Source organism: Pleurodeles waltl, chromosome 4_1 (genome assembly GCF_031143425.1).
Source record: "Pleurodeles waltl isolate 20211129_DDA chromosome 4_1, aPleWal1.hap1.20221129, whole genome shotgun sequence".
Lineage (NCBI taxonomy): Eukaryota > Metazoa > Chordata > Amphibia > Caudata > Salamandridae > Pleurodeles > Pleurodeles waltl.
Genome location: NC_090442.1, coordinates 242626257 through 242643470, shown reverse-complemented (window position 1 = coordinate 242643470; position 17214 = coordinate 242626257). Strand labels below are relative to the sequence as shown.

Genomic DNA, 17214 nt, shown 5'->3' with positions numbered 1-17214 from the left:
CTTTATTTCTTTCTGTCTTTACTTCTTTCATTTTTCTTTCTTTTTACCTTCTTTCATTCTTTCTTTATTTACCTTCTTTTGTTTTCTTTCATTCTTTCTTTTTGCCTTTTTCCTTTGTCTTTCCTTTATTTTTTTTGCAATCTGTCTTGCATTCTTTCCTTCCTTGTTTTTCTATTTCTTTTTTGCCTTTGCTCTTTTTTACTTTCCTTTCCTTTCCTTTTCTTTGTCTTTTTCCTCTTTCCTTCTTTGTCTTCTTTCTTTTTTGCTATCATTCTTTCTTTTGAGCTCTTTCCTTCCTTATTTCTTTTTACCTTTCCTACTTCCTTTTTCTTCCTTTCTGCTTCCCTCCCTTCTTTCCTTCCTTTTTGCTTCCCTCCCTTCTTTCCTTCCTTTTTGCCATCTTCCTTCCTATTTTGCCCTGCTCTCTTCCTTTTTTTCTGCCTTCCTTGTTTTTTTACTTCCTTCTATCTTTACTTTCTTGCCTTCTTTCTCAAAGGTAAGGGTATCGGCCAATGCCAGACCAATGGCTTTTTAGGTCAGTATTAGACAAGACCGTATGATTTTACTAAACGTGTGTATAACATATTTTCAGCCAGACTTTCTTCATTAGTCTGTGATTGTGCCATTCCTATTTTTCTTCTGCTCACTCGAGGGGCAGTGTTAGCTGGCTTCAGCTATTAACTGACTTCACTATGAGTTATGACGGTATGCTGGCCTTTCACAAGGAGCACATCCACACCCAAGTTAGTTCCTTCAGTGCTCGATGTACCATGGTAATATGTACCTTTTTGAGACCAGAAAAACACTTTTGTCTTTAGTCATGTTTGTTTTGGATTTAATGAGGGGTGGCAGTTTTCCAAACAATAAAGTTTTGCAAAAACCGTTACAAAACAAGAATTGCCAAAGGGCTGGTAGATAACACAAGACCCGTTGACTTGGACAGTGCTTGTTTCAAATGAAACCACCATCAAAAAGCAAGAAAATGTTCAAAACATGGTTGTTCACTTGTCTTATTTCTCTTGTTCTTTTGTTTAAAAAAACTTCCTTCATGATTATGCTATGAGGCATTCTCAGGTGCTTTTTCTCTCACTCGTTATCTTTTCCAGCTCAACAATGGTCCTCAACAGTGGCCTTAAGGCCTGCGATTTTATCTATAAATCTTTTAAATACATAAATGAATAAGTAAGAGGAATAGATAAACTACCCAATACACTGAAAGTGTGTATGTTTATCTCCAAGTTTAGGTGTAGTGTCTGTTACTGCAACTTCAGGATTTGAATCTGCTATTATGCGCTATAACTGGGACTAATGGTCACTACGAATAAAAAAAACAATACTGCCCACATATTTATTTTGATATACAAATTCTATAGATTACTAAATTATATATTTTTGTATATTATTTTCTATTGTCTCAAACTATAGAACTGAAATTCTATAACAAAATATTTTTACTGAAAATGTCATCTTGTGGGTGCCAAGGGACCAGAAAATATAATGTTCGATGGCATCTGTCGCTGTAGATACGCATGTTCTGCAATAGCTCGCCATCTGGTGTTGGGCCGGAGTGTTACAAGTTGTTTTTCTTCGAAGAAGTCTTTCGAGTCACGGGACCGAGTGACTCCTCCTTTTGTCTCCATTGCGCATGGGCGTCGACTCCATCCTCGATTGTTTTTTTTCCGCCATCGGGTTCGGACGTGTTCCTGTCGCTCCGAGTTTCGGAACAGAAAAAATAGTTAATTTCGGAAGATTTTCGTCGGTATTGTTGCGTTCGGGATCGGCATACTTACATTCAACACCGCATCGAAGATCGAAGAGCTCCGGTGCCCTTCGGGGTAATTTTTCGATCCTCCGTCGGGGCCTGGTCGGCCCGACCGCGTGCTGAAGAACGCCGATGGAACGGACCCCGTTCCGTTTCTGCCCCAAATGCCACAATAAATACCCCTACACAGACCAACACTTGGTCTGCAACCTGTGCCTGTCACCTGAGCACAGCGAAGACACCTGCGAGGCCTGTCGTGCGTTCCGGTCCCGAAAAACACTCTGAGACCGTCGAGCCAGAAGACTTCAAATGGCGTCCGCACCGACAGCCCGACGGGAGTTCGAGGAACAGGAAGAGGAAGGTACCTTCTCGATCCAAGACTCAGACTCCGAAGGATTCGACGATACACAAACCGTGAGTAAGACGTCGAAAACCACACAAAGAAACATTTACAAGGCCCAGGGGACGCCACTGCCACCAGGCCATGGCTCAACCCATAAAATCGGTGACCGACCGTCGGCACCGAAAAAGGCCCAAACAGTGCCGAGATCGTCCGACTCCGGTCGAGACACCGGCACGCAGCCTTCTCGGGACCGAGAAAGTGCTGGAGACAAGCCTCGACACCGAGATGCCGGTGTGGACACGGCTCGACGCCGAGACAGCGGCACCGAAACAGATCGACGCCGAGAGGTTTCGGCCCCGAAAAGGAAAAAAGTCACCTCGGAGCCGAAAAAACACGCAGACACAGTTTCGATGCCGAAACAAACTGCAAGCGACCCAGCTTCAGGCTCTTATACAGAAGAGCACTCGCTAACCTCCCAAATGCAGAAGCATAGGTTTGAGGAAGAGCTACAAGCAACTGATGCGGACCATACGCAAAAGCGTATCTTCATTCAGCAGGGGACAGGAAAAATAAGCACCCTTCCCCCCATTAGGAGAAAGAGAAGGTTGGAGTTCCAGACGGAACAAGCACCACAACCAAAAGTGGTGAAAAGAGTTACACCACCACCCTCTCCTCCGCCCGTGATTAACGTTTCACCAGCACAAACGCCATCACACTCCCCAGCTCACACCACCATGAGCCAGGGTGACCAAGACCAGGACGCATGGGACCTATACGACGCCCCAGTGTCAGATAACAGCCCAGAGGCATACCCTACAAAACCATCTCCACCAGAAGACAGCACCGCGTACTCTCAGGTGGTGGCTAGAGCAGCACAATTTCACAACGTAAGCCTCCACTCAGAACAGGTCGAGGATGATTTCCTGTTCAACACACTCTCCTCCACCCACAGCTCCTACCAAAGCCTGCCTATGCTCCCTGGTATGCTCCGGCACGCAAAAGACATATTTAAGGACCCGGTCAAAAGTAGGGCAATCACACCAAGGGTGGAAAAAAAGTATAAGCCGCCTCCTACAGACCCGGCTTTCATCACAACACAGCTGCCACCAGACTCTGTTGTTGTAGGAGCAGCTAGGAAAAGGGCCAACTCTCACACATCTGGAGATGCACCACCCCCAGATAAAGAAAGCCGCAAGTTTGATGCAGCTGGTAAAAGAGTCGCAGCACAAGCTGCAAACCAGTGGCGCATCGCGAACTCCCAGGCACTACTTGCGCGCTATGACAGAGCCCACTGGGACGAGATGCAACATCTCATTGAACATCTGCCCAAAGACTTCCAAAATAGGGCAAAACAAGTGGTTGAGGAGGGACAGGCCATCTCCAACAACCAGATCCGCTCCTCCATGGACGCTGCAGATACAGCTGCACGGACAATTAATACATCTGTAACTATCAGAAGGCATGCATGGCTCCGAACGTCTGGATTTAAACCAGAGATTCAACAAGCAGTTCTCAATATGCCTTTTAATGAAAAAGAACTGTTCGGTCCAGAAGTGGACACAGCGATTGAGAAACTCAAAAAAGATACGGACACTGCCAAAGCCATGGGCGCACTCTACTCCCCGCAGAGCAGAGGGAATTACAGCTCATTCCGTAAAACGCCCTTTCGAGGGGGGTTTCGGGGTCAAAGCACACAAGCCAGCACCTCACAAGCCACACCGTCCAGTTACCAAGGACAGTATAGAGGAGGTTTTCGGGGACAATATAGAGGAGGGCAATTCCCTAGAAATAGAGGAAGATTCCAAAGCCCCAAAACCCCTACTACTAAACAGTGACTCACATGTCACTCACCCCCTCCACACAACACCAGTGGGGGGACGAATAGGTCATTATTACAGAGCATGGGAGAAAATCACTACAGACACTTGGGTTCTAGCAATTATCCAACATGGTTACTGCATAGAATTTCTACAGTTCCCTCCAAACATACCACCAAAAGCACAAAATTTAACAACACACCATTCCAATCTCCTAGAGATAGAAGTGCAGGCACTATTGCAAAAGAATGCAATCGAATTAGTGCCAAACACACAAATAAACACAGGAGTTTACTCACTGTACTTTCTGATACCAAAGAAGGACAAAACACTGAGACCAATCCTAGACCTCAGAGTAGTCAACACTTTCATCAAATCAGACCACTTCCACATGGTCACACTACAAGAAGTATTGCCATTGCTAAAGCTGCACGACTACATGGCAACTTTAGACCTCAAGGATGCTTATTTCCATATACCAATTCACCCATCGCACAGGAAATACCTAAGGTTTGTATTCAAAGGAATACATTACCAATTCAAGGTACTGCCTTTCGGATTAACAACCGCACCAAGAGTCTTTACCAAATGTCTAGCGGTAGTCGCTGCACACATCAGAAGGCAGCAAATACATGTGTTCCCATATCTAGACGACTGGCTAATCAAGGCCCATTCGTTGATAGAGTGCTCAAATCACACAAATCATATCATACAAACCCTCTTCAAACTAGGGTTCACCGTCAATTTCACAAAATCCAAGATTCGGCCACGCAAGGTACAACAATACCTGGGAGCCATAATAGACACATCAAAAGGAGTAGCCACTCCAAGTCCACAAAGAATTCAAAATTTCAACACCATCATACAACGCATGTATCCAACACAAAACATACAAGCAAAGATGGTATTACAACTCCTAGGCATGATGTCATCATGCATAGCCATTGTCCCAAACGCAAGACTGCACATGAGGCCCTTACAACAATGCCTAGCATCACAGTGGTCTCAAGCACAGGGTCACCTTCTAGATCTGGTGTTAATAGACCGCCAAACTTACCTCTCGCTTCTGTGGTGGAACAACATAAATTTAAACAAGGGGCGGCCTTTTCAAGACCCAGTGCCACAATACGTAATAACAACAGATGCTTCCATGACAGGGTGGGGAGCACACCTCGATCAACACAGCATACAAGGACAATGGAACGTACATCAAACAAAACTGCATATCAATCACCTAGAACTTCTTGCAGTTTTTCAAGCACTAAAAGCTTTCCAACCAATAATAGTTCACAAATACATTCTCGTCAAAACAGACAACATGACAACAATGTATTATCTAAACAAGCAGGGAGGGACGCACTCCACGCAGTTAAGCATGTTAGCACAAAAAATTTGGCATTGGGCAATTCACAACCAAATTCGCCTAATTGCACAGTTTATACCAGGGATACAAAATCAACTCGCAGACAATCTCTCTCGAGATCACCAACAGGTCCACGAATGGGAAATTCACCCCCAAATACTGAACACTTATTTCAAACTCTGGGGAACACCTCAGATAGACTTGTTTGCGACAAGGGAGAACGCAAAATGCCAAAACTTCGCATCCAGATACCCACACAAACAATCCCAAGGCAATGCCCTATGGATGAACTGGTCAGGGATATTTGCTTACGCTTTTCCTCCTCTCCCTCTCCTTCCTTACCTGGTAAACAAACTCAGTCAAAGCAAACTCAAACTCATATTGATAGCACCAACTTGGGCAAGGCAACCCTGGTACACAACGCTGCTAGACCTATCAGTGGTACCCTGCGTCAAATTGCCCAACAGGCCAGATCTGTTGACACAGCACAACCAAAAGATCAGACACCCAGATCCAGCATCGCTGAATCTAGCAATCTGGCTCCTGAAATCCTAGAATTCGGGCACTTACAACTTACCCAAGAATGTATGGAAGTCATAAAACAAGCAAGAAGGCCATCCACCAGGCACTGCTATGCAAGTAAATGGAAGAGGTTTGTTTGCTACTGCCATATTAATCAAATACAACCATTACACACAACTCCAGAACATGTAGTGGGTTACTTGCTTCACTTACAAAAATCTAACCTAGCTTTCTCTTCCATTAAGATTCACCTTGCAGCAATATCTGCATACCTGCAGACTACCTATTCAACTTCCCTATATAAAATACCAGTCATTAAAGCATTCATGGAGGGCCTTAGGAGAATTATACCACCAAGAACACTACCTGTTCCTTCATGGAACCTAAATGTTGTCCTAACTAGACTTATGGGTCCACCTTTTGAACCCATGCACTCCTGCGACATACAGTTCCTAACCTGGAAGGTGGCATTTCTCATCGCCATTACTTCCCTGAGAAGAGTAAGCGAGATTCAGGCGTTTACTATACAGGAACCTTTTATACAACTACACAAAAATAAAGTCGTCCTAAGGACCAATCCTAAATTTTTGCCAAAGGTTATTTCACCGTTCCATCTAAATCAAACAGTGGAACTTCCGGTGTTCTTTCCACAGCCAGATACCGTAGCTGAAAGGGCACTACATACATTAGATGTCAAAAGAGCATTAATGTATTACATTGACAGAACAAAGAACATCAGAAAGACTAAACAACTCTTTATTGCATTTCAAAAACCTCATGCAGGAAACCCAATTTCAAAACAAGGTATAGCCAGATGGATAGTTAAATGCATCCAAATCTGCTACCTTAAAGCTAAACGACAGCTGCCCATTACACCAAGGGCACACTCAACCAGAAAGAAAGGTGCTACCATGGCCTTTCTAGGAAACATCCCAATGCAAGAAATATGTAAGGCAGCCACATGGTCTACGCCTCACACATTCACCAAGCACTACTGTGTAGACGTGTTATCCGCACAACAAGCCACAGTAGGTCAAGCTGTATTAAGGACATTATTTCAGACTACTTCCACTCCTACAGGCTGATCCACCGCTTTTGGGGAAATAACTGCTTACTAGTCTATTGCAGAACATGCGTATCTACAGCGACAGATGCCATCGAACTGAAAATGTCACTTACCCAGTGTACATCTGTTCGTGGCATCAGTCGCAGTAGATTCGCATGTGCCCACCCGCCTCCCCGGGAGCCTGTAGCAGTTTGGAAGTTACCTTCAATTATTTATATATGTATCATCTCAACCTTAAATAAGTGCATACTTAGTCACTCCATTGCATGGGCACTATTACTACAATTCAACTCCTACCTCACCCTCTGCGGGGAAAAACAATCGAGGATGGAGTCGACGCCCATGCGCAATGGAGACAAAAGGAGGAGTCACTCGGTCCCGTGACTCGAAAGACTTCTTCGAAGAAAAACAACTTGTAACACTCCGGCCCAACACCAGATGGCGAGCTATTGCAGAACATGCGAATCTACTGCGACTGATGCCACGAACAGATGTACACTGGGTAAGTGACATTTTCATTACTAAGGTTGTCTACAAAGTTATCAGCTGTAATGCAGATTAGTGAAAGGGAACGAGTAATCCCTAAACTGTTGTGAAACACAAATTCACAAACTGCATTTCGTAGTATGTTTAGGAATACTACAGTCATACTAGTCTTGAGCTAGAAAATATGGTTTGCACTTCTAAATGCATAGACCTCTGCCTCGTCTCTCTTTTCACTCTACCTGGGTGCCTTCTTCAAGTAGCAGTCGATAATAATAATAATAATAATAATCTCCATTCTGATTGCAGAAATCTCCACAAATGTAAGCCTACATTTTCGTAGTAAATGTTGAATGGGGAGTACGTACTAATAAATGGGAGGAGTTTAAAGAGGAGTAACAAGGGATTTAGAGAGGGCTATGGTTGAGTTTAGGGAGAAACAGACACCCACTCACAAAAAATTAAACCCATTGCCATTCATAGCTGCACTTCTAAAGCCACACAGCCATAAAAGCCCCCAAACAGTAGTAACTGTACTCCAGCTGAGACCTAGACTAAGACCAGCACCATACATGCTCAACCACTGAAGCTGCAATACATTTCTATAGAAAATCACTTAGGAAACAATGATAAAATAAATTACCTTGTTTTGACTTTTGAAAGAAATATATAAAATAAAAAGAAATACTATGGAATCATGTTTTAAAATAAACTTTTAAAGTTAAAAATAACTTATTTTTTGTAAAAATATAAATTAATTAAAATTCTGTATATAGGTTTTGGTTATTCTTAATACATAATAAGTCAAAATAAACATTTTACTTTGTGATTTTTTTTTTTAAATCAATCTTTAAATAGTTATACATTAAATATTATTACATTTTCAATGTTTTAATACAAGTTTAAGATAATAGTGCTGTAACATTTTATTTATGCAAGGTTTAAAAATAATATATAACTATTTACTTTGAAAAAGCTAATAATATCAGATGTTTGCTATTTTTTTCTGTTTAAATAACATTTGACTTGTCCCTGTACTTTATCATAGGGAGATCTCTGCTCTGGTGGCGGAGGCTTCTGTCTATAAGTGAAAGGTTACTGGCAGTAACTTTACACTGGTAAATTTGGCCCCACCCCCTGGTTTCAGGGACACCTATGCCAGCACTTCAGAGAAACTTTACATTCAGAAATGGTGACTAGACAAAATAAGTGAAGGTAGTCCAAAGTGTGAGGGAAACTTTACATGTGACAAAAAATCTGCACATGTAAATTTACATCTGTGAATATGGTCCTGTGTATTCAGTGTTTTCCCTCTTCCCCTTCTTCCATTAGAGTGTATTGTATTGTGCACCTACCTCAGTACTTTCTTGTATTTCACTAATACATGGTCTCTTTCTTTGACCCTCTATTTCTACAGGGTTATGAGTATCTCTTGTTCTTCTTTACATTTTACTATGTTACCGACAGCTCTCTCTGCCATTAGCTCCGGCACAAACCCATCCATTTAAGGGAGTCTACTCATCATACATTAAGTTACAGTAGCCTAATAATGCTGAGTTAGGCCTGTCTCCCTTTCCTTTTCTGTCTAATCAGGGTGGTTCTCCACATCCCATTTTTTTAAGTGAACTCTCACCTGTATCCCTAGTAACTAGTTAAAAATCTCCTTTCCATCCTTCTAAATAAGTGTATATTTTGTAATCCTCTCCTCTCATTGGTGCAGGGTGAATTTCTATTTTTCTTCCAGTGATGCAGGATCTTGAATTCCCTTGATTAGGTTTGGGTCCTTTCCTCATCTATATTTTCAGGACCTGCCCCATGTGCTTCTCACAATGTCCAGTAGTGAATGATTGCATTTCTTATCCCAATAATAGAATGTACTTTGTCCCTAGATTCCTTTAATGCAGTATATGTAGCCTTCGGCTGTGAGTGGTAGTCATCTTCCTTACTACTTACACTAATGAAGCATCTCTCCTCGTGTGCAAGTAGATGACATCCCTCCTCAGCTCCTCAACTTCAGCAGTCTTTCACATTCATCCTCACTGTTAGTATGTGGATGATAAACTACTGCTCCATTAGAGTAAGGCCCACGTTCTGTAAGTGTATTGTGCTGTGCCCTTCCCTCTAAGTGTGGAGTGTGTTATGTCTCCATTACTGCAATGCCTTTCCTTCAGGTACACTTGCACATCCATATGTATAGGGTCATTCACCCCTCCACTAAATCAGTCTGTGAATCTCCCCAAGTTCCCTACTGCTGCTACATGTGTTCTCTATTTTATCAGCCTAGTATGTCCAGTACCATTCTCCCCTCATTACATCCAGTGCTTTAAATGTCACTCATTCCTGTGATCTATGTGGGAGTCTGTCCCCGCACTCTTATTAGTGCATTATTTTTTCAGATACTCATATTACTGTAGAACTTCCTCCCATTCATTGTTGTAGTTTTCTTCCCCTTCCATCTATTAATGCAGAGCCATCCTTCTTGGTCTGTAGGAGCATTGAGGTGCAGTATAGCAAAGGTGTATGCATCATTTACATCAGCACATCGATGTTGCAGAATAAATGACAGCACAAGGCAAGTGAGAGGACTCATATCGTTCTCAAAGGGGCGGAATTTATTAATAGGCCACTTTCTTTTATATTTTAATGCATTAGTCTTTCCTGGCTGCCTTTAAAAATTGAACACTGGAATGCTGGCTCTTTAAAAATCAGTTCTTCAGTTTGAGAAATGGTAGTAAAGGGTGATAAATAGTCTCTTAATCAGAAATTTGACAAATGAGCACTAGATCTTGAGCATGGTAAGCAGAGCCTAGATCGAGGTCTGGAAATCACAGGTCATGCTATTGTGTGTATAGAGTTTGGTATATCAAAACACCCTAACTATTCTGTAGATCAGTAGAATGGAAGAACACCTAGAAATCATCCTGAACAGTCTGAGAAAAGCAATGCCCCAGAGTTGAAGATTTTTGGCTTTGGGGATTTAGATATGTTCTTGCTGCTACACAATCCCGTATACGAGAAACTTCAAGTGCTGAAGATTTGCTGAGTATTATGGGGTCCAGCTGCCCTTCTTGCGTGAGGTGATGGTTTCTGGTGTGTTTTAGATTCCTGTACAATGGATGGGGTCAGTGGTGATTGTGTGTGTAAGGATTAATTCCTAAACTCCTTAGTATCAGCAAAGTAAGTGGTTGAGGGTTTCATTTTTCTTGTTCAGTTAGCTGTCCCGTCAGCAATTGGACTGAACAGGGATTGAACAGAAAAGGGGCAGAAAAACATTTTGAAAGTTAACATTGATCGCTTCTCATCACAGAGATTGAGGCCCTAATTATGAGTTTGGTGTGCGGAAAAGGCCGACCGCCAAACTCCCGCGGTCAGGTTACCACCTATGCAGCAGCCCTGCCATGGCCCCTATTATGAGTTTCCCGCTGGCCCAGTGGGAACGCACAACAGCATTGACGACAGCTTATAATAGAGCCAGTGGCAATGCTGTTGTGCGTCAGGTGCACCATCACCAGCCGCACAAGCAGACCGTGATTTGTGCGCCAGGGCTGGCCAGCGGGCCCCCATACTGCCCATGCCAAGTGCATGGGTAGTGCGGGGGCCTCCCTGGAGCCCCCAGCACCCCGTCTCCGCCAGCATTTATATGGCGGTGCAACCGCCATATAAACACCGGCGGAGAGAGGGGTCGTAATCCCCAGCAGCGCTGCCCTGGCAGATTAAGACCGCTGGCACCGCCAGGCCTTCGGCTGTTGGTGCCGGCAGTCCAACCATGGTGCATTTGCCACAGTCGTAATGTCGCAGTCGGACTGCTGGCGGTCTGAAGACCGCTATTCTCATAATGAGGGCCTGAGTCTTAACATATGCCAATTATACTGCACCCAGCGCTAGTGAATACACATTTTAAGGAAAAACCTTATTACTTCATCCCTGGAATTCACCCTACCAAGACCTGACTACTATGTCCTACTAATGCTACTGTTTTACTTATTACTCAAGATGATTTATGAGTAATTTGGAATAGCAGGCTTTTCACTGCATTTGTTTCATAAAGTGTCAAACATAAGAGCTTGTGCCCTGGTTAGACTGCTTGATTACACATCAAACGGGGGGTTGGTGTTTTTCTGTGTATTGGATCCAAATCCTCTGGGTATTAAACTGGCCCTTGCACCCCGTGGCTTTGTATGAAGTATAAATGAGTTTGTGTATTTCCCCATGGAGTCAATGTAGAGGTTTCAAGTTGGGTTCTATGTTCCCGGTTTTGTACCTGATGTATTGTATCCATACATGGATGCATTCATCAATCCGGACATGGAAAGGCTGGTGGCCTCCCTATGTGGCTTGTTTATAGGGATGAAAGGGCCTATCACAGCATCAACCCGTTTTTAAATGAATACTTTTTCTTATGCGAAGGTAATTACTTTTTGTAAGCAAATTATTTAGCCATTTTGAGAGACATACCTCTCCATTTCTCCAACACTAGCAGAGAAACATGAGAAAGATAACGTGGGTGTCCTTAAATTGAGTTTATTGACTCTCTAATAACACTTGATCCTGCAGTTAAGTAGCCACAAAAAGGCAACACCTGTTTGTTTTCCTGTTTTTGTGCGACCCCTCCGCTACTGCATATGTCAAGTTTGTTATTGTTTATTTTTTACAGGGTGAATATGAAAGTGCTTTAACAGTGTATGATAAGCACGTAAGTATTACAAGAGCATTTTCATTGTGCGTTTAATACTAAAGTGAGGCTGAATAAAGAAACGCTGTTAGTAGGTGAACTGCTTTTAGGCATTTAATTGTGCTCATAAGCTCTAAGGACAAAGGTTTATAAATGTCTCTAGAACCCTGCTATGGTTGTGGAGGCTCATGTTAAACATGTTACCCATTGTGTATTTTTTATATTACGTGTTTAGTTGGGAACACTAACCGTGGACATCATTTAGGGGACTTTAGGCGTCGCCAGGGTGTCGCAGCTGTGATCTCTGGCTTTACTACTGCGACCCTTGGCACTATTTTTACAGCTCCTGTCTGCGAAGTTAAACAGAGCTTTAATGAGCCTTGTTTAATTCCCATGCCTGTCATCTACATCATGTGCATGACAAGGCATCTGAATCAAAAGAACATAAACTTCCAAAAGAATTATTTATTGTTGCAAGAGTAAAGAGACATCAGGGATAACAAGTGTGGGCGGCATATAGACAGGTGTGAACGCTAGTGAGGCAGGTGAGAGAAATATTTGGTAGACACATAGAGAGGTGACAGAGGGACAGCTAGGATTTATAGAGAGGGAAAGACCAGCAAGAGCAGACGATAGTATGAGAGATGTGATATAGATGGAGATAAATAGGAAAGACATAACTAGTAGCGCCAGAAAGAAAGGGGAAGGCGTGTGAGATAGGTAAGAGAGACAGAGAGGAAGGGGCTTGTGAGAAACATGATAAAGAGTATCTTGTGGCAGATCTGAGAGGGAGGTAGGTGAGGCTTGTTAGAGAGATACAGCTCAGAAGTGTACAGGTAATAGTCAAATAATGGAGGCAGCTAGGGGGAGTAGGACGACAGCCGAGGAAGGTGATGGACCAGTGAGAAAGAGTTTGTTTAAAGTTTATAAGTTGACCATTACCAGTGGTGTGTCACATACTTGCAGCCAAGACCTTATCAGACTAAGGGAAAGATGTGAAAAAGAAAGAAAAATCAACACGACAAACCATTTTTATCTTTGCACCCATCTTCTGGTACAGTATCCCTGTATCCATTAGGGCCTTCACAATCCACTCCAGTTTAGGAAACATCAAAAGATGCACCTATTTAAAGAACTCTATATTACGATGCAATAACACTTCACTTCTGTTCCTAGAAACCAGCTACCTTTCCAATCTCTTGATGATTGTCTGTTTTTTTAATGTAGACCTCTCTGCTGCAAAGAGGCGAGGTCCGTTTTGTACAAATAGCACATACACAGATAAAAAAAGACTTAAGGTGGCAAAGGGCGTGATATGACTACAGCACAAAACCTGAAAACACATGAAATTCACATGTTAATACCTTAAGCTTATCTGTCACTACTGCCTAGTCCCCGTTTAGTCCTGTTATCCATAGGTGCCTGTAACCAGTGCATGCCATGCCATGTCGGCCAATGTAGACTCCCGCAAACAAAGTCTAAGATCAGCTTGACACTGCTGATTTCTTTACGACATAGTCCTGGATATTATCTGCATGATCTGGGCATTAGGGCATAGCCTCATTGATGTGGGACCTGCCATATTTGGTTGTCTTGTGGCATCTAGTTTATCGTTCTGCACTTTCTCTTGTGACCTTGGCTCCCTGGTTGCTCATCATCAGTGTCGCTCACTCCTCTGTCACTGAAGAACATTTACTATAGCGGTCATTATTCCACTTACGCCCTTGGATTACTTCATGTGACTCCTGTATGGGCTGCTCAGAAAATTTACCATGTCTGCCTCTATACAACTCATGCCTGTGGTTCTCTCACCCGTCCTTCAAGGGGGATATATACAGCATCTGCTGAGGATCCCTCTATCCAGCGTGTAGCACGAGCTGCTCCTGTGTTGCTGTTGTGTGAATTCTACAGAGACCCACCCAGTCCAGAGTAGCATTCAATTAATTTAAAGTGCGCATGTTTTAAGTCTCACTTCTCTTCCCTCCCTTAGGCCCTCCAACCTATGGAAAGATGAGAACACCACTCTGTGCATTCATGAACAACAACAAAACTCTTCCGTAATTGGCCACACTTCTATTCAGAAATCTTACCACTAAGCACTCCCACGGGGCAACCTGGTACTCATCTGTTAATCCACTGCCTTTGTCAGTGTTATGAAGCACTATATAACTAAAACTACAATTTAATCACGCCTTCCCCCCCAGACTCACCTAATCCTAATTCCCATCCCATCATCACATATTGAAAGTGGAAATGAAAAGTGAATAAATGTGTAAGAGTTCGCCTGATGGTGTGCTAAGTAGCAGACGTTATACAGAATTGAATTAGGGATTGCGCATTTATTGCTCAGTATGTGAAGGTCTCAATATGTTATGAACGTGTCTGAGATAGTGAACATCACTGTTCAGTTTAATGTTATGGTCATGAGGCGTAATTGTGGATTATAACATGCTCGCTGTCTGCTGGTGTAGTACAATTGATTCTGTATTATACTGTGTTAAATGGTGTGTTCTGTTATATGTGGATGTCACGTCATTTGCGATATTGTGCAGTCAGTGTGGGTTAGTTCAGAAAAATTACATTATAGTTTTAAAAATGACACTAGGACGTAGGACCATATTTTGCTTTAAATAAAAAAGCATTACCCAGTCTTACTGAGGGATGCTTTGTTGCGTTCAAGCTCCAGAGTTTTGCTAGGGTAATATTATTGGTGCATCTTCCTAGCTTGGCAAAGGTAAGGGAGGTCTGTTACCCCACCACCTTACCTAAGGTCTGAGAGTGTTCCTTGACCTCTCCTCCTTGCCATGAGACATATTCTGTCTTATTAAATAACACAGGAGACCTGACAGCTCCATGTTTGCATTTGCATTGAAAGCTGAGTAAAAAAGAAAAAGTAGTTCCCTAAATGTGAGCAGTGGAAGAATACAAGTCATGCTGTCAAAAGGATGGTAAAAAAGCTTTGCTCTGAGAGAACGATAATCACAAGAAGAGGAAGAAAGCCATTGAACAAAAAGCAAGCTAATGAGCGTGGCAGTGAGGCCAGCTAATGACAACCAACACTGGCTTTAAGGCCACTGTAAGATTTTGGTAAGGTCCACAAGAGGTAGTTCGACAAGTGCGCTAAAAGCTGCCTGTGAGCAGGACCTAAAACCATTCATTTGGCAGGGGAACTCGAACTTAAAGAAGCACAGGCAGTGAAATTAGGGCTTCAAGCAGCAAATGTTCATGTTTCCATACATTGCAGTATTCACTGTTGCAGATATCACAACAGTGGATTGTATGGTGGTTGTGGTAAATAGGAAGACACAGCTCGTTGAAATTATTCAAGTGAAAAGTCGCCTGAATGGAGAGTGCGGTTTCTTTTCTCAATACTGTGCACTCTCTTGTTCGCAATGATGTGACAATAATGTCAAAACTTGGATCTAGCCATGTTAGTGCCAGTTTTTATTCTTGGCACGGGCCTGCGAGTAAATATTGCTTGATTGTAGACATGAAGCCTGTGACCTCTATGAGGTTAACACTGACGCCTTATGTGTAATGTTTCCATGTATTCTGGTAGTTTGATGTGAAACCATACTCTGCCCACACACAATGAACTGATGCCCTCTGGAGTGTTTACTTGGTTCTGATGTGTTTGATAAAATATTTTAGAAATGCCATAAGAATGTAATAAGGCATGAACACAGAATTCTGTAGGTATGTTTGATGTTTTGAAATGTAAAACATAATTTATAGGTAAGGAATGTGGACTGTTTAAAACGTATTCTAATTTGAAGTTAACCTTTTTTGATGCAGTTTCTCGTGTAAATTTCTTTTATCAGGGAACACAATGTTCTTATTTCAATGTAGCTAGCAAAAAATGTTGAGTACTGGGCCCGCAGACGAAGTTGATAGTCATGCCAAGAAATGAAGACCAAGTGGTAGTCAAGGGTTTCCCCTGACTTTGATGGGGCTGTCTGCACCCGAAACAGAACTCCCGAGAATGTTTCTCACATTTCATAATACACTGTTTTCTGCATTAATTAACAGCTCATCTCACTATTTTTGCAAGACAACTTAATATTTTCACTAATTGAGCAGTAAGAAACACTTTTTTTTTTATCAAATCAAATTCCGAAGGAGGTTAATAATTTACAGACATTAGAAGAAATGTTGCGTAGTAAAGTAACAATCTAAAATTACAATTATCCTATCATAACAGTCAAATTAATGAAACTCCCAACATTTTTTAAATCTATCACACTCCGTTATCGTAGAATGACTGTATATAATATTTCAAGCATCCTGAATGATCATTATATTATTCCACAAAGGCAGGATCACACTTTAGCACAACATTGGATAAATAAAACATGGTCAAGATCCTGAATGAAATATCTACAGTATAGATAGCAAGAATCAATCAGACATTTCTTCTAACATTTTCCCAAAATTACTCTTAATGGCAAGCCATTTGTTTACATTTACAAAAATAAATATTTGTAGTTTCATGCACAAGAGGTGCATAATTCAATACATCAATAATCATGTAAAAAACAGTTACACAATCCATCAAAACATCAATTAGAAGAAAGAGATACATTATCATCCAGTATACCATGGTCAAATAACAAAGATGAGAAAGCCAGTATTAACAAGCTCAAAAATATGACGCCAGAGGGGCACAGCCCACAAAAAATAATTTAGGAGCAATGATAAAATACCCCTCCAGGGCTTGTGCACATATTGTAAATCTGTTTGGAATTAGAGGATCCACCTCTTGTGCACCCCTGCAGGGGGGCCCAAAACTGTTTACCCCTTTTCTAGCGTTCTTGCCCTTCTGTTGGTAATTTGCAAATTGTATAACTAAACCAGACGTGCTAACCTTTGACGAAATGTAGGAAGCACTGAATTGAGCCATGCTGCAGCTATGCACATGTGAGCCGCAGCCATTGCAATAAAAACAAAAAGCTGGACAGGGCGGTTCCCTGCATTTTTATGTGTACCCAACAATATCAATTGGGAGGTTGGAGTTGCATCCAGGTGGAGTGCCACCTTAAAAAATCTAGTTATTTATAGTTTACAGGGATCCAATTTGGGGCAAGTGGAAAACATATGCTCCAGATCTGCTTCCCAGGTCAACAATGTGGAATAGAAGTGCCTTCACTTCTCCCCATTTGGCAGTTTTAGCTGGGGTGTAGTACAGA

General features: G+C 42.2%; 1 protein-coding gene across 1 annotated transcript in view; it reads left to right on the top strand.

The window, feature by feature from the left end:
• TTC38 (tetratricopeptide repeat domain 38) overlaps positions 1-17214 on the top strand; it is a 309404-nt gene that overhangs the window by 162958 nt on the left and 129232 nt on the right. Inside the window, exon 9 of the mRNA XM_069228235.1 lies at positions 12011-12049. Within this exon, the coding sequence (XP_069084336.1) occupies positions 12011-12049 (39 nt within the window). The remainder of the gene's footprint in view (positions 1-12010; positions 12050-17214) is intronic.